The following is a 27477-nucleotide window of genomic DNA, read 5'->3' as shown; positions in this document are numbered from 1 at the left end:
TCCCATGGGGCTCCACCTCGTCGCCTCGATGTCTGGACCGGTCAAAACATCCCCGCGCGTTTCCACGTCATCAGGGCTTTGCTCTCCAAACATCGCCTACCATCTGCGTCAGAATTCTTTTATCAACAGAACTAAACAAAACATTCACATTCAGAACGGCGTGACCTGTCATTGAACTTAAGCCTTCTCTGTAAAAAATCTTCATTGCATTCAATAAATGTAACTTGTATAAAAATCCTTCAGTAGTTATTGTAACATTTGGGCAAGGCTCATTGAGAAACAATTTGATAAATACATACATTTTCAGTATGATTTCAACTGTGCATTGCGCCACTGTGGCATTTATTCCTCTCTTTGATGAAATGCCATCTCTGCTCTTGCCGTTGAGTCTCATTGTGAGGTCCCAGTAATCCAAGTCATTTGTTGACAGCATCAATGCTGGATCCTGAACAAGTAGAGAAGGTTTAGTAAAGCCAGGAGTCCATCTTTTGCATAAGCAGCATGAATGTGTAAATATGATCTGGAAAGAGAAATGTTGAATTCACCATCTGTAAATAAATAGTGTGGGCATGGCGGAGGCAGAGGGATGCCATAGTCTAGGCGGCCCGCGGGCCGGATTAGGCCCCTTTAAGGGATTGAATCCGGCCCGCGAGACAACACTCAAAGAAGTGCGAGAGAAAAACGAGCTGCAGGTCGAAATATGTCCACTTGATGTTGCCAAAGGCAGTTGCTTCTCACAAACGCTGTAGTTGTATTTCCTTCTCTCTCTTCCATCTCTCTCTCTCTCTCTCTCTCTGTCTCTCTCTCTCTTTCTCTTGTTTTGTTGCTCTTTGTCTCTTTCTCTCTGTGTGTCTTTGTGCCTTCTTTTTCGCTCTTTCTTACTCTCCTCTTCTTTCTCTCATCTTTTCTCTCCTTCTCTCTTTCAATTTCTCTTTTGATTTCTTTCTATCTCTTTTTCTTTCCCCCTCTCTCGCTACGTCTCTCTTTATCTCTTTTGTTCCTCGCGTTCAATCTCTCTTTCTCTTTTTTTTCTCTCTCTTCCTCCTTTCTCTCTCTCTCCCCCCCTCTCTCTCTTCCTCCCCTTTTCGCTCACACTCTTTTTCTCTTTCTTTGTTGGTCTTTGTCTCTTTCTCTCTCTGTGTCATTTTACCTTCATTTGCTCTCTCTTTTCCCTCTCTCCTTGTTTTCCTCTTCTTTCTCTCCTCTTTTCTTTCCTTCTCTCCTTCAATTTCTCTTTGGATTTCTTTCTTTCTTCTCTTTCTTTCCCTGTCTCTAACTATATCGCTTTTTATCTCTTTTGTTTTTCATGTTTTCTCTCTCTCTTTTTCTCTATCTTTCTCAGTCTTTTTTAGTCTTTACTTCTCTTACACTCTTTTTCTCTCCATCTCTTTCTTTTATTTCTTTCTCACTTTTTTTTCGTTCTCCTTCATCTACTAGTCCGGCCCCTGACAGAATGTGGGTTTAAATAGGGACTGTGTGGCCCCCGAGTCAAAATGAGTTTGACAGCCCCGGCAAGGATTATTCTCAGTTGAGGTTTTCAGCCCATAAATCAATAACGAGAAATATACTTTGAAGTGAAATGATGTTTACTGTATTACTATAAGTATTGCAGCAACCAGGAAAAAAAGAACATTTTTCTACTTAGACATTACCAACACCTTTTAGATTGAGGACTGTATACAATGTTGGTTGTTTGGTTGGTTGGTTGGTTGGTGGTTTTTTTGGTTGGTTGGTTGGTGGATGTTTGTGTCGTTTGGTGGATTAGTTGCTGAGAAGGTTGGTTAGTCGGTAAGTTGGTTAGTGGTTAGGGTAGTCAGTAGGTAGGTCGGTTAGTGGGTAGGTTTGTCATGGTCGCCGTGGTGACCGGTCTGCCCCACCCCCTGGTCACCAGCTGAAGCAGATCAGCTAATTGCGTGGCTGCTATTTAAGGTTGGGTGGTGGGTATTGCGGGTGTTGGCTCATTACACATTGTCTGTTCTGTTATGCCTTGTCCTGTTTAGTTGAGTTGGAAGAAACCTGTGTTTGCACGTTTTTGTTAAAGCCTGTTTGTTCTGTCTTGTCCCTGAGTTTTGGACAACTTTTATTTTGGTAAATAAAAGTTTTGATCGTCACGCAATTGAGTTCTCCCTTCCTGCCTCCTGCCTCCGTTCCGGTCACCCCTTCCACTCCGTGACAAGGTTGGTTGGTTCAAGGCTGACTTTTGTCATGGACAGAGGGGCTGTTTCTCCAAGCAAGCTATGAAAACAACTCAAATAGACACCAAAATAACAATAATAACGCAAAAAATGATCAGTATCATTCTCATTTTTGCCTTTTAGGGCAGTGATTTTCTACCACTGTGCCGCGACACACCAGTGTGCCGTGAGAGATCGTCAGGTGTGCCGTAAAAAATGATCCAAATGTCTCATCTCATCTCATCTCATCAGCCGTACCGCTTATCCTCATTAGGGTCGCGGGGGGCTGGAGCCCATCACAGCCATCTCCGGGCAGTGGGCAGGGGACACCCTGAATTGGTTGCCAGCCAATCGCAGGCCACACAGGGACAGACAACTCATTCGCTCATTCACACCTATGGACAATTTGGACCGGCCAATTCACCTGAAATGCATGTTTTTGGAACGTGGGAGGAAACCGGAGTGCCCGGAGGAAACCCACGCAAGCACGGGGAGAACATACAAACTCCGCACAGGAAGTCTGGAGCTGGATTTGAACCCACGACAGGTTCCCATGACATGAACTGTGCCGCACAAGCGCTAACCACTGCGCCGCCGTGCTGCCTGATCCAAATGTCACTTTTTAAAATTTAAAATTTTCACAACATGTTTGTCAAGTGTCTGTGCTGTAAAAACTGGGGGTATTATAAATGATATTGTAATTAAACATACTGTTCTGTGTCATTTTATGACAGTTTTGGTTTGTGGTGTGCCGCAAAATTTTTCCAAATGTAAAAAACATACCCCAGTGTTCATTTGACCTCTAAAAAGTGATGAGTCCTGTGGACTCGCATGCTGAAAAATCTATGGGTCCCAACAGAGATCTATGGCTCCCCAAAATTTAGTCTTATCCAGGTTGACATCGTAAATCGCCGACAAATATATAATATAAATCTATATATTCATTCACTTTTAATCATCAAACTATTAATTCATTTTCTGCATCAAATTATTGTTGGTAATATACCGATTGAAGGGATAACCACAAACCTGTCTTCTTTTCATTTTCTCCTTTTATACCTCCTTTTTTTCTTTAACTTATTCATACAACATCATCATTCGTAACATAATGCATCAAAGCAAGTGAGCCGTTGGAGAGCCGGCTCTCTTGAATGAGTTGAGCCGAAAAAGCCGGCTCTCTAAAAAGAGACGGACTTTTCACTACACAACTCGAGATCGGCGTGCAGACGAAAACTCGAACCGCGAGACCAAAACAACAACGGCGTATCTGCCTGACGAAAAGTTTGGAGTGCGGTAAATCTTTGTTGAAAAAAATGTAATCGGGTAATAATGACAATTTGGTGTCAAAAAAGTGGCGTCCCGGAGACGCACGTTGACTTGAGACTATGCCTACCCTGCAAAAACGATGCGTCTAAGACGCAGGGACGCGGGCAAACCAGAACACTGGTAATACCCTGGCTCAAAAAAGGTTGACAAACACTGTTTTAGGGCACTGAAGGTACAAGCGTCCCAACATTAAACAAAGAGTGCAATAAAAATAACAAACCTAGAAGATATTTTTTCCAGCGTCTTAAATGGACGACACTAAAGTAAATGAGCAAAGAGAAGTGACTGAACATTTCTTCTGCAATGGGAGAAAATGCCCCAGAAAAGAGCTAAATAAAGGGGGCAATGAAAAATCCCCAAACCAAGGAAAAAGTATGTATGCGCCCTTGAAAATATTCATATATTTTAATACTGCTCCGAAAATATTCTCAGTCGCTAACAAGTCATTAATGCGTTCTAGCTCAAGGTCACATTTACATGAAGAGAATAAAATGTCTTTCCTTGAATCATAATACATTGCAATAACATATTTTTCTTTAATAGAAACCAGAAAGAGGGAGGGGAAAAAGTAGAGTGCAGAGTCCTTAAAATTCATCTTTTGTGCTTTGAATCTCAAGCTCAACCTGAAAAAATATGTCATTGTTACCAGTGCTGGCCACACGAGGGCAGACAAGTCTTGCGTCTGCCAAAGAGGCTCAAAGAGTCATATTCAAAAATCAAATATAACGAAAAGAGTGTGAGCGTTTATGTTTAAAATGTATTATCATGACTTCAATCACCACTCAGATGATTAACTTAAGAAGATCCCAAACAATTAAAATCAACTTCAAACTCAGTCCCGATCGCAAATGAATAAGCATTCAATATCTATCGTAATTGCGAAACATGCAGTGGGAATCGAAGATGCGAATCCTGACTGGATGTGACGATGCAAACTGTAGCCCAGGGGTGCCATACTCATTTTAAGTCGGGGGCCACGCGATAGAACACATATTCTGTCGGGGGCCGGACTAGTAGATTAGAAAGAAAGAAGGGGAGAGAGAGAGAGAGAGAGAGAGAGAGAGAGAGAGAGAGAGAGAGAGAGAGAGAGAGAGAGAGAGAGAGAGAGAGAGAGAGAGAGAGAGAGAAGAGAAAGAGAAAGAGAAAGAGAGAAAGAGAAAGAGAAGGAGAAAGAGAGAGAGAGAGAGAAGGCAAGAGAGAAAGCAAGAGAGAAAGCAAGAGAGAAAGCAAGAGAGACAGAGAGAGAACAAAAAGCAAATGAGAGAGAGGGAACGCAAAAAGCAAGAGAAAGAGAGAAGAAAAGCAAGGAGGGAGAGAGAGAGAGAGAGAGAGAGAGAGAGAGAGAGAGAAAGAAAAGCAAGAGACAGAGAGAGGAAGAGAGAGAGGGGGGGAAGTGTGTGAGAGAGAGAGAAAGTAAGAGAGAGAGAGAGAGGGAGAGGGAGAGAGAGAGAGAGAGAGAGAGAGAGAGAGAGAGAGAAAAGCAAGAGACAGAGAGAGGAAGAGAGAGAGGGGGGAAGTGTGTGAGAGAGAGAGAAAGTAAGAGAGAGGGGGGGAGAGAGAGGAAGAAAAGTGAGAGAGGGAGAGAGAGAGAAAGCAGGAGAGAGAGAGAGAAAACAGAAAAAAAGCAAGTGAGAGAGAAAGGGAAAAGCAAAAAGCAAGAGATAGAGAAATAAAAAACAAGGAGAGAGAGAAAAGTAAGAGAGCGAAAGAGAGAGAAATGCAAGTGAGAGAGAGTGAGAGAGAAAAGTGAGAGATAGTAAGAGAGGAAAAGAGAGAGAGAGACGGAGAGAAAAGCGAGAGAGGGTAAGAGAGGAAAAGAGAGCGAGAGAGAGGGTAAGAGAGGAAAAGAGAGCGAGAGAGAGAGAGGGAGAGAGAGAGACAGAGAGAGAGAGAGAAGCAAAAGAGATATAGAGAGAGATAGAGAGAGATGGAGAAAAGAGAGAGAGAGAGAGAGAGAGAGAGAAAGAGAAAAAGAGAGAGAAATAAATACAAGTACAGTGTATTTGTGAGAGGCACCTGGTTTTGGCAACAACAAGAGGACATATTTCAACCTGCAGCTCGTTTTTCTCTCGCGCTTCCCTCAGCGTTGTCTGGCAGGCCAGATTCAATCCCTTCCTAATTCCGGCCCGCAGGCCGGCTGTTTGACACCCCTGGTTTAAGGGCTATACAAATAAACAAGAAAATATTTCAAATAAGTGGATTTTGCACGTTGATTTACATTCCCAGACTGCGAAACTTATTCGAACCGTCTTAATATAACTTCTCCTTTAATCGGCGTGTTACTATTTCTGGAGAAATCATGTGAAAATGAAGTTGTTTCTCTCTTCATCTTTGATAATGACTTATGACACATTGGTTGCCATGGCACCCTGTTTGTGAGTCACTGATAAGAAAGGATTATCTTCAGATGTTCTTGACATTAAAAGCACTCTGGCTTAAAACGTTCTGGGTTGGGTAGGGTTACTTTAGGATTACCGGTACTTTCGATTACTTTTGGATGACTCCAATAGCAAATATGCTGATAAGAGACTAAAGAAACTAAATATGAATAAAATGATGACTCACAACACGTGGTAAACTTTCTCTCCTGGCTTTGATCTCTTTGATCTCCGGCAAAACTAACATAAACATGATATGGCCTGGAAAGTAGAATAGAATAGACTAGAATATACCTTTATTGTCATTGTTACAAAATGGGTTGAACATATTGTGACAACGAAATTGGACATGGCACTCAAGTTTCACATTTTACTATTGTAAATTTGCTGTTTAGTCAATATAACCAATTCTGTGCTTGGTGTCCGCAAGACGCCAGGTTAACACTTTACCTTTTAAAATCTAGAAAGGAGAATGGGTAGGCAAGGTTGGGTAGGGTTACTTTAACTGGATTACTTTCAATGACTTTTGGATGACTCCAATACCAAATATGCTCATAAAAGACAAAAGAAACTCAATAGGAATAAAATGATGACTCACATTGGAGTGAGACTGTCAAGACCAGAACGGAGACAGGACCCACTTGCGCTACATTTCTCACAAGTTTTCTTGGAAGAAAGAGAAAGGGTTGCGTCCATGATCCGGGAGCCGGGACGGGAGAGTAGACGTGGTCAGGATGAAAAATGGGTCGAAGTGGGAGGACAGACGGGTACAAAAAACAGGACAGGTGGGAGTCAGGGTCGAAAAAGGCTTGGCCAGTGTTAACTGAGGTTCGCAGACAGACTGACAAAAGGGGACAGACAGGACCGGGTATAAATACTGATCGGGAGTCAATCAGAACCCGCGGCAGTTGGCGCCTAAGGAGCGGGTACAGCTGAGTCACATCAGTAAATATGACAGAGACGATGAAAATTGATCTCAGGAGACTTTCATATACCGTATTTTCCGGACTAAAAACCCCAAATTGGCCAGAAATTGTAATGTGCGCCTTATTTACAGGAAAACATGGCGGATGGAATGGGAAACGCATAGTCATAATTAAATGATACTCTAACTGTTCTGCCTTTGACAAACATATAGAGTGGTCTTCGAGTGCCCTCTTTTGGTTTACATGTTCATTGTTTGTTGCTAACATTAATTTTAGCGGTAAAACCAGATGTTTTGTGTCAAAACAGTTCTTAATTTTAATGCATTTATTTACTTTTTGGTCAGGACCAGAACGGTAACAAGACCCAATTGCATGACATTTACCACTAGTTTTATTGAAGGAAAAAAGGAAGGGCTGCGCCCACGATTCGGTGTTCGCTGGACGCGGGAAGTAAGTTGCTCTCGGATTTGGACTGGGAAAATAGAATAAAAAACAAACATTAGCACAAAAACGTGAGAGAGAGAGAAAAGCAAGAGATAGAGAGAGAAAAAAATAGAGGGGGGGGGGGGAGAAAGAGGTGTGTGAGAGAAAAAGAGAAATGAAATGAAATGAAGTGAAAGAGAAAATAAAAAAGCAAGTGACAGAGAGGGAGAGAGAGAGAGAGAGGGAGAGAGGGAGAGAGAGGGGGGAGAGAGAGGGGGGGGATAAAAGTGAGAGAGAGGAGAGTGAGCAACAGAGAGAGAGAGAGAAAGAGAGGAGAAAAGTGTAAGAAAGAGAGAAAGTAAAAAAGAGAGAGAGAGAGAAGCAAAAGAGATAGAGAGAGATATATATATATATAAAGAGAGAGGGAGAAAGGAGAAAGCGTGTATACTTGGCTGGATGCTCCCTTTGAAAGAATGGGCCAAAGCAACATAGATGGATAGAGAAATAGAGACAAGGGGACAGAGACAAAGCTCAAGAGAGACAAGGAGAGAGAGAGAGAGAGAGAGAGAGAGAGAGAGAGAGAGAGAGAGAGAGAGAGAGAGAGAGAGAGAGAGAGAGAGAGAGAGAGAGAGAGAGAGAGAGAGAGAGAGAGAGAGAGAATTTGAAAGACAGAGACAGAGAGACAAAGAGTGAGAAAAGGACAGTAAATTATCGTCTCACATTGGTTAGCAATCATGCTAGTCATTCTTCAATAATATATCACAATCAGCACTGCGCTATAAAAAGAGATATAGTTAGAGACAGGGAAAGAAAGAGAAGAAAGAAAGAAATCCAAAGCAAAATAGACGGAAAGAAGGAAAGAAAAGAGGAGAGAAAGAAGAGTAAAACAAGAGAGAGGGAAAAGAGAGTAAAAGAAGGTAAAAAGACACATAGAGAGAAAGAGACAAAGAGCAACAAAGAAAGAGAAAAGGAGTGTGAGAGAAAAAGAGAGAAAGAGAGAGAGAGAGAGACTGAGGGGAAAGGACAGAAAGACAGGGAGAGAGAGAGAAAGAGAGAGGAACGAGACCGAAAGGTAGAGAAAAAAAGAGAGATATAGAGAAAGAGAGAGACAGAGAGAGGGAGTGAGAACGAGAAAGAAATAGACAGAAAGACAAGGAAAGAGCAAGGAAGACAAAGACAGGGACAAATTCGGATAGGAAGACACAGGGAAACAGAGACACGAAAGAAAGACAGCGAAAGAGAGCAAAATAGAAAGAGAGAGACAGAGAAAAGAGAGACCACATTCACATGGACTTCTGAATCAATAGATTGCTCTGCTCGTACTGTATTCCTATTATTATTTACTTATTACTGATTTATTTTCTTATTTATTCTTAATACAGTTAAAAAAAGAAAAGACATTTGAGAATAGTGGGAAGTTTTTCTCATGAGGAAAACTCGATGCTGCCTTTTTTCGCCTGGACCCTAATTTCAGCTAAATTGAAATTACATTTGAGACCCTTCGATTTAAGGCAGGGTTGTCAAACTCATTGTAACTCGGGGGCCACACGATAGAACCAACATTCTGTCGGGGGCCGGACGAGTAGATTAAAGAGAAAGAAAAAGAGATAAAGAAATAAGAGAAAGGGGAGGGAAAAGGAGAGAGGGCGGGACAAAGAAAGAAAAAGAGAGAGAGGGAGAGACCGTGAGAAACAAATGATAAAAAGTCCTGTGAGAGGGGGGGAAAGAAAGGGAGAGGAAGAAAGAAAGAAATCCAAAGAAGGGTATGAAGAGAGAAATAGAAGAGAGACAAAGAGCAACAATGGAAGAGAAAAAGAGACACAGAGAGTGAAAGAGACAGAGAGGGAGAAAAGGGGTGGAACAGAGAGAGAGAGAGAGAGAGTGAGAGAGAGAGACAGAGACAGAGAAAGAGAGGAAGAGAGGGAGAGAAAGAGAGAGATAGAGAGAGAGAGTGAGAGAGAGAGAGACAGAGACAGAGACAGAGAAAGAGAGGAAGAGAGAGAGAGAGAGTGAGAGAGAGAGACAGAGACAGAGAAAGAGAGGAAGAGAGGGAGAGAAAGAGAGAGATAGAGAGAGAGAGAGAGAGAGAGAGAGTGAGAGAGAGAGAGAGACAGAGACAGAGAAAGAGAGGAAGAGAGAGAGAGAGACAGAGACAGAGAAAGAGAGGAAGAGAGAGAGCGAGAGAGAGAGAGAGAGAGAGAGAGAGAGAGACAGAGACAGAGAAAGAGAGGAGAGAGAGAGAGAGAGAGAGAGAGAGAGAGAGAGAGAGAGAGAGAGAGAGAGAGAGAGAGCGAAACAAATACAAGTACCGTGTCTTTATTCGAGGCACCTTTCTTTGGCAACATCAAGTTGACATATTTCGACCTGCAGCTTGTTTTTCTCTTGCGCTTCTCCGAGTGTTGTCTCGCGGGCCGGATTCAATCCCTTAGCGGGCCTGATCTGGCCCGCGGGCCGTCTGTTTGACACCTGTGATTTAAGATATCTTTTAGTGGTACACAATACACATCAAAATGATGACTCACAACACGTGGTAAGCTTTCTCTCCTGGCTTTGATCTCTAACAAAAAACTAACATAAAATGCGACAGACACAAAATGAAAATCAATCCAAACATCATTTTTGCCGTTCCATGTATTCCGTTACTCCCCAAGCCTGCACAAAATGGAGTCATTTTACTCATATTGAGTTTCTTTTGTCTTTTATTAGCATATTTGGTATTGGAGTAATGCAAAAGTCATTAAAAGTAATCCAGTTAAAGTAACCCTACCCAACCCTGCCTACCCCTTCATCTTCCCTACCAAATATACCAATGATATAACAACAATTGTAATAATATTAATAATAACGGTTATGATATAACAATAGCAACAATAATACAAAACAAACTAGACGCACTATTCCCAATCTCTCGTATCACTCATACCTCATTTTCCTCATTTCTGTATTCCGCCAGCAATCTTTTTTTTTTTGTATTTCAATTTTAACACGTAAATAGTTGGACATTGTTTGTCTTGTCTTGTAAATTGTTCCAAAGTTTGACTCCGCACACAGACACACACATATTTTTCCTGGTGGTTCTCACCTTCGGGATCACTACAGCCCCTTAAATTATAATTTCCCTCTTTCCAAATGAATCTTTTATGGATGTTTTCTAGCACTACGTTTTTGTTGACCTTAATAACAGTTGTGCCGTGAAAAATATTACTAAATCATCTAATTTTAACAATATGGACAGCAGGAATAAAATATGAGTATGATGTTTAGAAACAAAGAAACAAAAGCTAATGTATTTTTGCCTTGTGTAGTCAGCAATCCAAGAATTCGTATTAAAACGAATACATTTTGTTGAAAATACTGTGTATAAAATTATTGTGGTGTTGGATAATTTGCCTAGAAGACTGAAGACATTTTCGAAGCGAAAGGTGGCAAATTATGATCGCCATTAAGCCGACGTGGGGCAGAGAAAGGGAAGGCCTTGTCTTGGGAGATTTTTCGCTTCTCTCGCTTAGACGGGCGACGTGATGTCAGCGGTGTTGGTGTAATTGACTCGGTAGGGGTGATGGCGTCATTTTCTGCCCCGCTGTAGCCTCCTGCTTCAATAGCGAAGGGGGAGACGGAGCTTTTGCCGACGCGACCGTGGCTCCCTTAGCCCGGATGGAGCACCGCCGAGCCGGATACTTCGCCACGGGAAACATGGAGGCTGCGGCCGAGGAGCTGCTGGCCGGCTCTCGGCTACCTGTCACTATCGATCAAATAGTTAACGATACGCTCCTAGTGACCCTGACCTATCGAGAAAGGAGCTACACGGGGATATTACTTGACTGCAACAAGAAGTGAGTGTCCATTTTTATCATTTAATGTTCACTTTTATCTTTTCTGGCACAAGTTAATTCGACTTAGCTCTCGGCTAACGTGGATGCTAACTGCTAACACAGGCTAGTTAGCCGACCGGGCCTCAGTATGAATAGCTGTAGCTGACAGTGTAGCTATCGGGCTAGCTTTCAAGAAAATCTTCATTTTTCATAAAAGTGGACTGTAATTCTACCAAGCGCCTCATTTCACCATTATTGTGTCACGAATGTCAATATAAACGCCTTACCTACCAAGATTAGAAATGACTTTATCCGAACAAAAGCTAAAGTCAGTGGGTTTATGTATAGCTTATTGTTAGCACTAATCTTGCACATCAGCTCCTACGTATTCAGTTAAAATTGGAATTTCCTCAGTGACGTTCAATCATTATTTATATTTCAAAAAGTCGTTTTTTTGCCTCCATCACGTTTCATAGTGACCCATTAAACTAGGTAATGCCACAGAGTTGCTCATCAAAATACATCTTTTTGTTCTATCATCAAGTCAATAAAATGGTGATTTTATTGAATCAATCAGTTTTGACAGTTGAGAGAACTTTAGATTTAGAAGAACAATCTGGCCGTTATTTGACAAACTGCAGCTTCTGACAGTTAAAAGTCAGCCTCTTTGAAATGTTAGGGCCATAAAGGCATAAATTGTTGGCAAGTATCAGTGTAAAAATGTCTTTTCTTCTGTCTTTATCAAATGTAAGCCCCATTATTTATATGTTTTACCCCTTCAAACGTTTTTTACTATGAATAGATAATGAGAATTAGATTGGCAGGGTAGAACTCTCTACGGTAGCCTGCTTTTCATCTGACCCTGAGGTAATTTTATATAGGCCTCACTTTAAGGTCACTCGATGTTGATTTTTGTCTTCGTAACATCCCTGGTTACAAATTATAATGCACGTTTACTATTTAATGCATGAGTCTCTAATGTTTTTAAAGCTAAGAGCTACTTTTTTGTGACTATTAGTTAAAGGGCTGCTAGTTTCACATGCATTTCTAAAACAAACATTCATCATGTCATTACTATCTTATCATAATGTTAATTAAGGTTAAAATCTGCTCAGTTCACCTTTAAAAAGAATTTCGGAAAATGAATCCTGTATTTAAAGACACTTGTCAGTGATTTCCTATTCCTGTTAGAAATAAAGAAAATCCCATTGGCCCATCATTGGTAAGCTATTTTCAGAGGTGGTTTGCAGGCGACCTGGGACCTGCCCGGTCAAATGTCATCTACAGCTGCAGCAGATAATAATGTTATTGCTGGATTAGTCTGTAAATATATTTGTCGTTGTTCAGGAGATCTCCTACCCCAAAAATGTCCATGTGTTTTTTTTTTCTTTTTCTAGCTTAAATCACCATATTGGTTTAGTTGAGAGTGGTAAGTGTTAACATTTGTGACTCAGGAGCTAATGCAGGTTATTCGTTTTGGTTAATCATTTTACTGTAATTCGGGATTTGGTTATATTTTAACCCTTCAACGTTCCAACAGCCTGACTGTTGAGAAGCAAAGTCTTCACAATGTCACCAGTCACAGAAATACGCACATTCAGTGACTAACTTCTGGAAAAAGAAGTCAAACAGTTACAAATCTTTCACAACGTCTAAGAGTTTGCCATAATAAAAAACACGTTGCAGAGCTTTTTAGAGCTGTAAACTGGTCGTCTCTTTGGAAACGCGCTGACATACCTTTAGAAAACTGTAATATACAATGTTTAGTTTTTTTTTATATTGTGATCAAGTTTTGTCCTGGGACCAGGTAAGGCTTCATGCTATTGTCCCAGCTGTTCCCTAGCAAAGATGCCTCGCTACACCCTGCTGCAGGCATACGATTGCAAAAATCCAGGCGAGAATAAAAACCTTCTATTTCAATGTGTTCCAACTTGGATTACTCAATGTTAGTATCACTTGGAGTGATTATTTCAGTTTGGGACCAAACTTACCTTTTCAACAGAGAAAAAAAACTGTCCATATTCCCCAATCGGTTGAAGAACAGCATTCAATTTAAATTGGGTATGTCATGGATTGGGATTTTAGGCAAATTTTATGGGCGTGTTAAGGGTTAGACCTGTTTTTAAAGTTTTACGACATTTCTATCTCATTTGCCTTGGAAAATAACAAAACCAACACTCAAAATCTGCAAAAAATACAAATCTTCCAATGGAATATATATATATTTTTACTGTGTTGTAACTTTTTTATTTTTCTAGAAGAATTTGAAAAGAATTCAAACAGCAAACATTTTTTTCAAAAACAAAAAAAATTATAATAATAGTGCAAAGTAATAAGTAATCTAATGTCACCTACTGAAATGGATGAATGTTATAGTTACTTGGCTGATCACTGACTGAAAGCAAAGATACATTTCAGCATTTATTTATTGCAATAAAACTTTTGGCCATTTACTATGGGACGAACATAAGAGTTCCCAGGCAAAACCCTACACATACAAGTAAAAAAAAAAGTGAGAGTAGATATTTGGAAAAAAAGGAGGAAATTTACCAAATTGTGACTTTTTGGTACAATTAAATTCTAATATATCTATCTACCTTGGTCATATCCCTCAAGAGGGGTGACCGACAGCTAAACAAAAACAAGGAAAAGGAAAAAGTAGCAAAAAACACCAAAATAATTGACCATGGCTAACCCGAATGCCCAAACACCCAAACAGGTTAAGCACCTCGGCACCCAAGTCGGTCATGCTTTCGTCCCTCCTGATGAAACGGGACACAAGAAAGCGGACATGTCACTCAGGTCAGGGTGACACAACACGCTTCTCTGTTCAACACCAGGGCCCGACAGCTTTCACTGGTTTACCCCTGCCGCATCATACAGGTGCCCTGCCCATCCCTTAGAACGCGTCCAAGCATCCCACTATCCTTTAACAAATTGTAATACAACTAGTCTTTTATTATAGAAGTTTCAATCAAAGTATCATCTCCAAATATTTACTCTTCAGACCAATCTGACGATTTAGAAAAATTGTCAGACAAAACATACCAAAATTATTAGGCTGATACAAAAATGGTTAACGAGTTATGTATCAATGCTGACTCTAATGCCATATTCTTTTACTGCATAAAACATGTATTGTGCCATATAACTATGTCCTTGTGGTACACTTGAGCTTCCTCATCTGTGCACTGTAAAGGTGAGTCTTTAGTGCCTCAACAGTTGGGGGCAAAACATGTCAAGAGATTTCTATTCAGCAGTGACTGCTTCTTCTCCAGGGGATGACCAGTTCCCTGGTTGTGCACTAATGAATTACCTCACCACATAACAAAGCCCTGGAGCAACCAGGAATGTGTAAATAAGTAAATTAAAAAAAAAGAAATCTCCTGACTCCTCGTCAAGAGTATAACCTCAGAATCCCAAGTGATTTGTGGTTTTATGTTTTTGGTTTGCAGTCGAGGGGATTGAGGACTCCGTTATTGTCATTGTTTTGTAATCACAATTTGGCTGTGGGACTGTTTTTAGGCAATATGTAAAAAAAATACAGAACTTTTCATAGAGAGATAAAAACAAAGACAACAAAGTTTGCATAGTTGTAAAACAGTCAAATGTAAATACTCCTAGTGGATTTTACACCGCGAGAAGTCCCCTTAGTATGTTTTGAAAGAAAAATGTATTATTAAAGTAAAATAAATTTGTTCCCTTTCAGAATGTTTTGCTATTTTTAGATGGTTTCTTTTTTGAAAAAAAAAAAAGGTTTAAGAAATATTATTCGTAAATTGTAAAACATATACTGGAAGCTAAAATCAAATATTTTATGTAGGTTGGGAAAAATGTACCTAAAATTAGCAGAATATCTGCTTTATCAGATTAACAGTATTTCAAATTAGAAGTCAAATATTTGTCAAATAGACAAATAAACCTTGTGCAAAATAATCTGTGAAATCTATATTGAAAGGGATGGGCGCCAACAGGCTGTACTTGCCACACCACAGGAAAATGGTGCCCCAACGACCCTAATAGTTAAGGGATCCAGAAGCCTTTAGATTCTTACTTTCCATTCACGATTTATAATGTCTACTGTAAGTGAAACAGATATTGAGCCTCAAAGTTCTCATTAATTGCCAATATAGTCAAACGGCTCTGAATGTAACTATGAGGAGCAAATAAAGTCATAATCTTTAGTAAATATTTTTTAACTTGTAAGGGGTGATTGTCAAAATTATTTTACAGAATTTTATGCAAAATGACTATAATGGCTTTGTCGAAACTGGCTTTACAGTGTGTAATAATTAAAAGATGTTGTGTTAAATAAAGTTATTGTGTTTTATGGCAATTTTCATAAGAAATACCTATATGCAAAACAAATCCACGTTATCAATACTAAAATAGGGAAAAACAACCTTTTTTTTGCCAACAGTCTATGAGAAAAGAAAATAAGAAAATAGTATTTTTGATTTCAGAAGATGACAGTGGCTGAAATTCTCAGACGGATGAGATTGATTGAATAACAACACTTGGGATTTCAGAGAATCAAGGCCACACCTCTTATTATGACATCACCTCATACATTTTCTTTCATCTACCCCTGATAGTCATTGGTGCTGTTTTTTTTTTAAATCATAGTTTGGATTAAACATCAATGTATTTGACTTTGTTGAACTCAAATCTTTTGTCATCATTTCAGGACCGGGCTCTTCTGTTTGCCAGAGTTTGTACCGAAATCAGACGACTTTAATGCATCCAAAACAGCTTGCGAAATCCCAGAAGTCCTCGGTGAGGAGCAACATTCTGAATCTCACAGCCAGCCATTGCAAAGACCAAAGGACGAAAATACGCTCCCTGAAATAAGCACGGGTCTTGCGCCTCCACTTTTCCCAGTTCCCACACCAGTGCCAGCTGGTCAAACGCCATATCCTCCTTATTTTGAAGGAGCCCCCTTCCCACAACCTTTATGGGTACGCCACAGCTACAACCAGTGGGTTCCGCAGCCACCTCCCAGACCCATAAAGAGGAAAAAGAGGCGGACGCGAGAGCCCGGTCGCATGACCATGAGCACCATCCGTTTGCGGCCGCGCCAGGTACTTTGTGAGAAGTGCAAAAACACCTTGAATAGTGATGAGGACAGCAAAGATGGCTTGAACAATACAAAGAACTCCAGAAAAGAAAATACACTACACAGCGAAGACGATGACAAAGATACACCTAATAATAAGCTATCTAAGAAACACAACATGGTCGCAGCCAAGGACAATAAGAGACGGGAAAACGGCACCAGCATCGACAGCAAACGCCTCAGGAAGGACAAAAGGAGCGAAGCTGAATTGGAGAAGTTCCCTGGAGGTGACGTTATTCCCCACAGTCCAGTCATAAAGATTTCATACAGCACTCCGCAGGGCAAAGGAGAGGTCATGAAGATCCCTGCCCGAGTCCACGGTTCAATCAAACCGTTTTGTCCGAAGCAGCTGGCGCATAACGGCTTGGGCGAGAACGGAAAGTTATCTTCAAATCCTACCAAGGAGCAAAGACATATATTAAACGCTCGGCGGTCCGGTCTCACGGTCTCCATTCCCAAACTCAAACTGACGAGGCCGTTCACTAACGTTTGTCAGGATTTACCGTCGCCAAACATGCGTCTGAGGGATCACGCGGAGAGCATGGTGGAGTACGAGGCCGAGATCGTCGGAGATGCCAGGAGTCGAAGTCCAAGGGCACCGGGACCCTGCCTCACCCACTCCGAGGACTCGGGGGAGGGAAAAAACTCTTTGGAGTTGTGGTCGGGGAGTTCCGGAGAGGAAGCCGAACGTGGCCACAACGACCTAACGCTGCTTATCAATTTCCGGAAACGCAAAGCGGATTCCTCCAGCCTGTCGGTCTGCAGCAGCGACAGCCTGGACGAGTCCAAGTCCTTCAGCTCTGACGGAACGTCGCCAGAACTCTGTGATTTGGCTCCCGGTGAAGACCTCTCCGTCACTTCATCGTCATTACCTTCTCGGGACGATTGCAAGACCGTTCCACCGCTTACCGTGCGCCTGCACACCCGCAGCATGACTAAATGCGTGACGGAAGAAGGTCACGCTGTGGCGGTAGGAGACATTGTGTGGGGGAAGATCCACGGCTTCCCCTGGTGGCCCGCGAGAGTACTCAGCATCAGCGGAACCCGCAAAGAGGAGACGGCCACTTGCGAGGCCCAGTGGCCCCTGGCGAAAGTGGCGTGGTTCGGGTCCCCCACCACATCCCAGCTCTCTGTTGCCAAACTTTCACCGTTCAGAGAGCTGTTCAGGTCCCGGTTTAACCGCAAAAAGAAAGGGATGTACCGGAGAGCCATCTTGGAGGCTGCCAAGGCTGTTGGACACATGAGCCCGGAGATCACATCGCTACTTTCTCACTGTGACTCATAGGTTGGTTGACACACTAATAATTAATTGATCTCATTAACTCATGCTGTTTTATTTCACTGCTTTTCACGCTGTACCGTTCAGGACAGGGGTTCTCGAATAGAATAGAATAGAATATACCTTTATTGTCATTGTTACAAAATGGGTTAACATATTGTGACAACGAAATTGGGCATGGCACTCCAGTGTCACATATTCACAGTGAGGATAAAAGAAACCAAGAAGATAAAGGAACATATAAGATAAGGTTATAAAAACAAGGAGAATAAGGTTATAGTTGTAATTTACACAATATTTACACAAAGAAATTTCGGCATGTAGGATGTTACATACAGTTGGTATCGTAATACAGTTTGGTATCGTAAGGGTTATGCAATATGCATTTGGTGCAAAATAGTCAACATAGTGCAAAAAATAGTCAACATTGTGCAAGGTGAGCAGGTGAAATGAGTGTGTTTGAGGAGTGACAATATAGTGAACCCGTGTTTATTGTGAGGGTTACGTTCCAAAAATGACTCGTGATAGGCGAAATCCGTAAAGAACAAATTCCCTTTTTTACAGTTATTATACAATATTTTCCGGACAATAAGACACACGTAAACAACCCAAATTCACCAGAAATTTGCCCCTTACAACTCTGTGCACCTTATATAATGCAAAATACAGGAGATAAGATTAGAAATGCATACAGAATTCACACGTGTTTTACAGTACACTTCCACAATCGTAAACCATTGAATGAGACGGGAATCAAACCCAGGTCGCGACGGCAAGAGCGCCAACTCTCAACCACTAGTGATACAGATGACCTACCAAAACAGCAAGTGGTCCTGACAGATATAAGTGAATGCAAAGTCCGATATATCATCAGAAACACCAAAGAGTTGTATCTCCTGACCTGATTTTTTTTGTGTTTATTTATATCTTACTGGACGACTCTCGCTTTTCTCTGAAATTCGTTTCTGGCACTCAGTATAAATACTGTGATAATGAAATCAAATTGAATGCCTTTTCGGAAAGCATCGGTACTGCTAATGGTCTCGTGGTTAGTTTTGCCCCTTTCATCCCCGCAACCCAGGTTCAATTCGCGTTGCATACAATGTTTTTTAATTTGGGGCAGCAAGATTGATTCCAGTAATTGCTCTAATATATACCGTAAGTGTATAAAATGCACAACGGGTATACACGAGTAAATAGGGTACATCATATTGCAGTTTTAATTCCATGCACTTCATAGTTCAGTGTGCCTTTTGATATAAAAAAAAAAATATGACCAAAGACCATTATTTTTAATGGGTGCATCTTATAATCCAGTGTGCCCCAGTGTGGAAAATACGGTAATAGTCTAGTGCAGATTGAAACAAATTCAAACATTTGTTTAACAAACAAAATATTGTTTACTGCACCTATAAATAGTTCCTTTTTTAATTTTTTTTTTTTTTTTTTTTTAGCAAAACCAAAAATCAGTTTAAGATTTTGTTTCCCAGCTCAAACCACGCATCTGGACAAATATTAAATAAGTGCGGCCATTTTATTGACAATGTAAACGATAAACACAATAACAACGTAAAATTTACAATGTGTTTCTATGTTTTTCAAAGTCAGATTCATCGTCAGTTGTTTCTCTCGTCGTGCTTTTTTGCGTGACTGTTTTCTCCTTTATCATTTGTCTCTGATACTGTGAACGAAAATAGTGTGATAATGACTTAAAACTGAATGTATTTTTGTAAATCCTCTATATCACTAGTGGTCTAATAGTAGTCATATGGAGCTCTCACCACTGCTATATTTTTCGACTGAACAATCATTGCACTAGTACGGCTACCGCAAAACCACATGTATAACGCGTAACCAAACTGTTTTAATTCAGCTGAAAAAAATAATCCACATTGTACACTGCATTGATGCAAAATTACTGCATTATGTCACTACATGTTTACCTCTTCCTCGTATAAAATAAGAACATTAATCCATAAAATAAGCTTAATTGTCTGATATGTCGGATTGATCATTTTGCCTATTTTGAACAAAAAAAGCTATTATATATATGTATATTAAAAAATGTGCTCTTTAGATTCCACACATGTTAGAATTACTGTACATGGTTGAATTAACTGGACTTTGTTAAAGGAACAGTGTATGTTATTTGATCACTAAAGGTCACTGTATTGAGTAGTGAAACCAAAAATCACAGGGAAGAATACAAACTACCTAGATTTAAAGTGACCAAATGATTTTGTAATTTTATATTGCCAAGCCTTTTGTGAGCATTTTATAGCGGAAGGATCGTAAATGGTCTGCATTTAAAATAGCGCTTTTCAAGTCTATGAAGACCTCCCAAAGCACTTTACAATGTGCTTCACACTTACCCATTCACACACCAATAGGGGGTCAGCCATACAAGGTGCCTACCTGCTTATTTTGGGCATTAGGGATTCAGTGTCTTGCCCAAGGACACTTCGACATATAACACGGAGGAGCCGGGATGACAGATAATCATGTCAGTTCCCTCCTGGTGAAGTCCGTGATTTTTAAAATTAAGTCAAGTCATGTTTATTTGTGGCAGCAGCACGGCGGCGCAGTGGTTAGCGCGTGTGCGGCAGTTCTAAGGTCTTGGGAACCTCCTGTGTGGGTTCAAATCCAGCTACCGGACTTCCTGTGCGGAGTTTGTATGTTCTCCCCGTGCTTGCGTGGGTTTCCTTCGGGCACTCTAGTTTCCTCCCACTTTCCAAAAGACATGCATTTCAGGTGGATTGGCCAGTCCAAATTGTCCCTAGGTGTGAATGAGCGAGCGAGTTGTCTGTCCCTGTGTGCCCTGCGATTGGCTGGCAACCAGTTCAAGGTGTCCCCTGCCCACCGCCCGATGATTGCGGGGATGGGCTTTAGCACCTACTGAGGATAAGCGGCGCAGCTGATGAGATGAGATGATGTTTATTTGTATAGCCCCTAATCACAAGGAGTCTCAAAGGGATTCACAGACCACTGATTATTGCAAACTCCGGACGATTATTAAACCATCCCCTGATCTAAAACCTGCACGAGGGCAAGGAAAAACTCCAAAACCTCAGCATGAGGAAAATGAAGAAACCTTGAGAAGGGACTGTACATGAGGATGACCAGGCTGCAATGGATGTTATGCTGTTATTAAACCTATACTTAAACAACTCAACCTTGACCTAGAAATTATATAATTACAGACCTGTGTCAAACCTGCTGTTTCGTTTTAAAGTACTTAACAAGTTGTGGCACAGCAGCTAAATGATTTTATATCTGAGACTAATCTTTTTGAATCGATGCTGTCAGGATTCAGGGCTAATCACTCAACTGAGACAGCCCTGGTTAAGGTAACCAATGATTTTTCTGGCAATGAACTCCTGCGCGACATCACTAATTTATCGACATTTTCCGACCGACGAGTGTTTTAAAATATTTAATGTATAATGTATTTTTGCTTATTATTTAAATCAATGGTTTTACCTCTAGGATCGTGATAAAATGCTTTCAATGTACACTTATTGGTCAAAATGGTTATTTTATTGTCTACTAATGATTAGTTTGACCACAAAAGTGTTTCTAATGACCCATTAGTGGCGTACCTTGAAATCCAAAGCATTCATTTTGCTGCCAACACAATTGGAAACGCGTATTGAAATATGCTCCGAGTCAGGGTTGGGTAGGGTTACTTTAACTGGATTACTTTCAATGACTTTTGCATTACTCCAATACCAAATATGCTCATAAAAGACAAAAGAAACTAAATATGAATAAAATGACTCAATTTTGTGCAGGCTTGGGGAGTGACGGAATACATGGAACGGCAAAAATGATGTTGCAATCTCATCTCATCTCATTAGCCGTACCGCTTATCCTCATTAGGGTCGCGGGGGGACTGGAGCCCATCCCAGCCATCCCCGGGCAGTGGGCAGGGGACACCCTCAACTGGTTGCCAGCCAATCGCAGGGCACACAGGGACATACAACTCATTCGCTCATTCACACCTAGGGACAATTTGGACCAGCCAATTCACCTGAAATGCATGTTTTTGGAACGTGGGAGGAAACCGGAGTCCCCGGAGGAAACCCATGCATGCACAGGGAGAACATACAAACTCCGCACAGGAAGTCTGGAGCTGGATTTGAACCCACGCCGTGCTGCCCATGTTGCAAGCTGTTTGGATTTCTTTTCATTTTGTTTCCGTCGCATTTTATGTTAGTTTTGCCGGAGATCAAAGAGATCAAAGCCAGGAGAGAAAGCTTACCGCGTGTTGTGAGTCATCATTTTATTCATATTTAGTTTCTTTTGTCTTTTATTAGCATATTTGGTATTAGAGTAATCCAAAACTAATTGAAAGTAATCCAGTTAAAGTAACCCTACCCAACCCTGCTCCGAGTGCGCTCACATTCACGTCGACCGATTGCAAAATCGAAGATTCCTTCAAATCTTTGTTATTCAAGAGAATCCTTAAAAAGATGTGTTGGAGCCTTGTCGTTGGGAAGAAAAAAAGAATCCAAAAGAAATATCTTCAGAACATCTTGTACGCAGCCTTTGAAAATTAATGGATGACTCACGCCCACTGCTTTTTCTGTTTTGCATTGCCAGAAAAGGAAATTTATTAATGCACCATACAGAGAATTTGGCCTCTGGTTAAAGCTCTGATTTCATACGAAGCACAGGATAAAAGTAATGGTTTGTTTGCTATCAGGAAAATGTGGTAATATTTTCGTTCATTACAGAACATTAACACAGCAAAAGAACAATATGTACTTCGACTCTATCGATCAGGACCGCATTAACGCTTGCTTCGAGATTTGTGGGTAACGAAGCCAAATTGAGCAAGTAAAATGAATAATGCTTGGAAACGATGGCGTTATTTGCTGCAATCTAGTATTGACAAAAGCACTTTTCTTCCTCAGAATTTGTTCATACTCTTGAGAGGTCTTTGTAAAAACACAACAGTAGTTTTGAAACTAAATAGTCAAGTCAAGTCGTGTTTTTTGTATAGCCTTTAATCACGAGGAGTCTCAAAGGGCTGCCGTCTAGGACCAGAAACGGAGACAGGACCCACTTGCGTTCGCTTTACTCAGTTTTACTTAGAAGGAGGAAAAGGCGGGTAGCAGATCGCTCAGAACGCAGAAGTGGCACTTCCGTGGCGAGCGAAGGCAGTGTCGGGAGCGGGGGAAGAACAGGTCGATGGCAGGGACGGTGGAGCAGAAACGTAAACGAGTTCATTAAAGGGGTCTGCACCGGGAATCGGGATAGGATAGAGTCAGGGTCGAAAGGGCTTGCCTAGCGTGGGCTGAGGTTTGCAGACGGACTGACGGAACGGGTGACAGGAAGACGGGGGTTTAGAAAGAGATCATCTTTGCGATTGTCCCCAAGTGGATCAGGCCGTCTGATCATTTTGTGATGAGATGTTTGTTGAAGCACAACTGAAAAGAAAAAAAAAATGACTTAGGTTGCCAAGACAAACTCCAGCTAGAGAAATTTTCATCGTAACTTGTTTTTTTTCCAGGCGTGTGAATTAAACACAAGATTATAATATAGAAGGGCTCATTTTTCGTTTTTTAGTTTCTCCAGTCTTTGAGATTGGTCATTTTATGTTTAATGTAGACACCACTGCCTCCTACTGGAGGGAGGGAGAACAGGCTTTTAAACGCATGAATATTTTAGGAACTTTTTAGTGAATTTATTTAAACCGTCTGAAGAATTAACATTTGCACATTTGACGACTTGCAAGCAGAGTTGACTCACAATTCCATTACTTCCCGAATTTAGGACATGTTTTTTTTTTTTTTTCATATATTTCATAATAAAGCAAATCGATTTATTCGGCTGTGCCTCAATTTAGTAACCATGACAACAGGCTTTTGACAACCAGGGTTAATCGGTTTGTTTGCACATGCGGGCAATAAAGGAGAAATATTAAGTTCAGAATGTAGCAGCACTGTGCAAAGATGAATAATCAAGTGATGAATCAATAAATTAACCAATTAATCAAACATGACTCAATTTTAAAACTAACTGGGATTATTTTTATAATGTATTAGTTTGTGGAGTAGGCATTATTCTTGAGGAAATCACCAAAATTCGAACATCCCAACTGTTAATATTAATGTACAGTATTTCTAATGTCGGCAATTACAATTGAAATGAAACCTTTTCATGCAATGAAAAGAAACCTTATTATCATGAGTTTTTCATTTACAACCTTTTTATTATTTCAGTCATTTATAACTCCTTCACTTATTTAGCTGTTCAATCCCTACATTGTTTCAAGTGGTGTTTTTAGTTTGCAGTTAGGAGAAAGCCCTTAGTTTTGACAGTCGGGATTTTTCCACTACCTCTGATATACCCTCCTAGTATAAAAGTAATCATCAGCCCATTTGACACGGCACTTGTGAATCCTACAAGCCATTGTCCTGTAGCTCATTTGTGCCCAGGATAATGTATTATTACGAGACTTTCAAGAAATTGTGCTTCGCATTTCTAGCGCTTGTTTTACCCATCTCACATCCCAGAAGTAAACAAACATGAGTATGAAGAAAAAGGCCTTTCTTCTTCATTTATCCATCCATTATCCGCACCGCTTATCCTCAGTAGGGTCACGGGGGTGCTGCAGCCTATCTCACCTATCTTGGGGCAGTGGGAAGGGGACACCCTGAACAATTTGGACTGGCCCATTAACCTGACATGGATGTTTTTCAAATATGGGTGGAAACCCTAGTGTACAGGGAGAACATGCAAACTCTGCACAGGAAGGCTGGTAGCTGGATTTGAACCCGTGACTCAGAACTGTGCCGCGGACGCACTAATCGCTTATTCGCCGTGTTTCCTCCAAGCTTAGTTGGCCTACGTACGTTTTTTTAAAAAACAATTTATCAACCAATTAAAAGTGTGAAAACACAATGTTGACATTAAACGAGTGTACTATTTTTAGGGTGTTAGGAATGTTGATTCTTTTTGTCACAATGCATGTGATTTGCTTTTACTTTGACCCAAGGTTATATTTGTGCATATTTATTAGAATATATGGGATTAAGAAGTACATGTAAGTGTATTATCAAAGCTGATTCCATTTTTCTATTATTTTTTTCTTTCATGTTTGTTTTATTTTATTTCTCAAAAGCAAAAACCTGATAACCATGGAAAGGAAGCTTGCTATGCCCAAATATACATTTTTTTAACTTTTATATTGTAATGTATTCCGTTTTACTCATTTGTTAACATGTTCATTTATTTTATATTTTTATCTATATTATGAAGATCAGGGGTTGGTGTCATTGTAATCCCGTGCAGTCCTTTGAGACATGTTGTGATTAAGGGCTATACAAATACATGTGACTTGACTATAACGCAAGGGTTTCACAATATTAGTTTCACCTAAGGCTTAGCAAAATAAAAATTACAAAATCATGGTGCTGTTCGGTCACTTTAAATGTTCGGCGTTTGTATTCTCCCTTGTGATTTTAGCACTCATTTACTACACAGTACAGTGACCTTTATAAAAACAAGTATGTTGGCTTATTTTTCATTCGTATTTTATTTATTGATTCAATTGGTCAGCGGTTAGCGCGTGTGCGGCACAGTTCTGAGGTCATGGGTTCAAATCCAGCACCAACCTTCCTGTGCGGAGTTTGCATGTTCTCCCCGTGCTTGTGTGGGTTTTCAGCCAGGCACTCCGGTTTCCTCCCACGTTCCAAAAACATGCATTTCAGGTTAATTGGCTGGTCAAAAATTGTCCCTAGGTGTGAATGAGCGAGTGAATTGTGGTTAGCGCCTGCGCGGCACAGTTCTGAGGTCATGAGATCGAGCCTCATGTATGGAGTTTGCATGTTCTTCCCGTGCTTGCGTGGGTTTCCTCCCACATTCCAAAAACATGCATGTCAGGTTAATTGGCCGGTCAAAATTGTCCCTAGGTGTGAATGAGCGAGTGAGTTGTCTGTCCCTGTGTGCCCTGCGACTTGCAACCAGTTCAGAGTGTCCCATGCCCACTGCCCGATGATGGCTGGGATGGGCTCCAGCACCCCCGCGACCCTACTGAGGATAAGCGGTGCAGATAATGGATGGATGGATGGATAATGGATTCAATTTGTGGTAAATCATCGGTACACATTCATGTTTTTTGGGTGACAAAAAACAAAACGTTTTTTTCCCGGTAAAGCCTTTCGTCTCTGCATCAGGTTGAAATTTCTTCGCTACTTTGAAACCGTCAATGAAAAAAAAAGAAGAAAAGCTTGCTTGTTTGCTCATCGTCTTTATTTTTTCCTCTTTCTCGCGCAGGAAGCCGGCTGAAGAGAGCTCTCCAAGTATTTTTTTCCAGGGGGGAATTCTCCAAACCTGTCATCAAGACCCAGGAGGGAGTATGTGCGGTTGCCTCGGTGACTATTTATACGCTGCCCCTCTCGGTCCTCCCCGTACCCTACTTGTTTAATTCCTTTTCACGGAGGTGGAGGTATGTTTAAGGACGCGGGAGCAAACAAAAAAAGGGCCATATTCCGTTGGTCTGCTGAGACTATTCCTCTTTTTTTTTTGTCCTACAATCATATTTAGACCCAAACGAGCGACATAACAAGAACCAGAATGTATTTATTATATTTTCAGAATCCATCTTTATATCCGGCCGTCCCGCCGTTTCCACAAGGACATTGGACGGGGTCTTAAAAGTCTTACTCCTTTTTTTGTTTTCAAAGCAACGCAACATCTAGAAAATGTGAACAGTTCCATCCATTGAAGGTAATAACTCGAGAGAGCAGCGTTCCATCCTACGGATTTGTGCATGTTTATACTGATCTTCATCCTTTTTTTTGTACGTCACCCTTTACATTTCAACGAGTCGTTCGAACCTTTTCCTTCTTCCCCCGTGAGGTTTTTCATCACGTGTCGTTATTTAAAGCCGAAAAAAAAAGCACTTTATCTGTACCTCGGTGGCCTGCTGTAAGCTCACGATTCGAAAACACTATTCTGAGATACAGCCCTGATAGGCAGCAGGGGGCGTTCGGAAATATTTGTGGTTGACTATCCATGGCCTTGGAAATAGGAAAACAGTTTTTTGTTTTTTTTTGAGTCTCGTCCGCATCCCCCCGTCCCCTCCCCTGTTGTGTACACTGTAACGTCCGTTCATCTGCCACACACACACACTACACCACACCCACCGTCGACACTCCCTATGCAGTATCAGTTGAAGCTTTATGATTGACGTCGGGAAAGAAGAGTAGACCATGCTGTAAGAATACTGTGAATCCAACTGCTCGGCGTGCGAAAAGCAGCGCTGTTTGAATAAGGGAGGGGGAGGGCAGGAGCGAGCAGAAACGGTTGCTGTCAGGCACAGTCATAAAAATAGAAAGAAAACTGCACACAGTCCTCATTTGCGCCGGGCTCGAAAAGCTTAACTGTGATCAAAGCGGAGAAACGGCTCATTGATTGCCAACGAGGGAAGTCGATTTTTTTTTTTTTCCTTTTAAAAGAATAAAGGGGTGCTGATGACCACCATTGTGATGCTCCGTGCATTGACTGCCATCAAGCCCGGCTCGTTTTCCAGGCAGCCTTACAGAAAATTCTAAATGTATGTATGCCTGAGAGGGGATATGTGTCCCATGTATGTGCAACATGGCTAGCAACTGTTGCCCATATTGGTCAATGTTTTGGCTACTTTCTGTTGTTTTTTTTGTTTTTTTAAACATGTACAGTGCATAAAATAAAATATACAAGCAATATCAGTGCTGTGGTGGATTGGTGTGGCTATATTAGTGTATATTAGTGTCAAACTCCTGGGTCAATTGTAGCCTACCACATCATTTTATGTGGCTAAAGGGGTCATAAATGTCTGCATCCAGGAATAAACGGTTTAAGACATTTCAACATTCTTTTGTATCACAAGAGTGAGAAAAGATGAACTGTTTCAATGAAAAAATCCATTTAATTTTATAGTCCCTGTTATCCTTTGTTTGTGCAATTTATAAAGGAATGTGACAAACAATTTGAATCACATTTCGATTCTCAACTTCCTCTGTACTTTTCTTTCTTCTTTCATTTCTGCCTTT

The 27477-nt window shown here is 40.9% G+C and overlaps 1 protein-coding gene and 1 long non-coding RNA gene across 4 annotated transcripts; one reads left to right on the top strand and one right to left on the bottom strand.

Moving 5' to 3' along the window:
• Positions 1-259: 259 nt before the first annotated feature.
• On the bottom strand, positions 260-11417 carry LOC148354525 (uncharacterized). 3 transcript variants are annotated; one of them, XR_015852508.1, is made up of 5 exons: positions 11331-11417; positions 9537-9693; positions 7188-7276; positions 6477-6544; positions 260-445 (listed from the first exon to the last, which is right to left on the bottom strand). It is a non-coding gene; the product is annotated as an uncharacterized LOC148354525 (long non-coding RNA). The 3 variants fall into 3 exon arrangements; XR_015852506.1 differs by lacking the exon at positions 6477-6544; XR_015852507.1 differs by lacking the exons at positions 260-445; positions 6477-6544 and having other exon boundaries at positions 7178-7276.
• On the top strand, positions 10499-27153 carry pwwp2b (PWWP domain containing 2B). The gene is made up of 3 exons (XM_088351570.1): positions 10499-11060; positions 15727-17440; positions 25718-27153. Exons 1-2 carry the CDS (start codon positions 10882-10884, stop codon positions 17438-17440), a joined length of 1893 nt encoding a protein of 630 aa, XP_088207696.1. The 5' UTR covers positions 10499-10881; the 3' UTR covers positions 25718-27153.
• The last annotated feature ends 324 nt before the right edge of the window (positions 27154-27477 follow it).

This window comes from Urocampus carinirostris, chromosome 13 (genome assembly GCF_059441175.1).
Source record: "Urocampus carinirostris isolate Australia breed hairy pipefish chromosome 13, RoL_Ucar_1.0, whole genome shotgun sequence".
Taxonomy (NCBI): Eukaryota; Metazoa; Chordata; class Actinopteri; order Syngnathiformes; family Syngnathidae; genus Urocampus; species Urocampus carinirostris.
This window is presented reverse-complemented; position numbering and strand designations above follow the sequence as displayed.

What these genes read in the sequence shown, in the direction of transcription:
- pwwp2b (XM_088351570.1), top strand. Translation starts at nt 10,882, where the DNA reads ATGGAGCACCGCCGAGCCGGATACTTCGCCACGGGAAACATGGAGGCT. An exon ending in TTACTTGACTGCAACAAGAA is followed by an intron (nt 11,061 to 15,726) that starts GTGAGTGTCCAT and finishes TCATCATTTCAG; the next exon opens with GACCGGGCTCTTCTGTTTGC.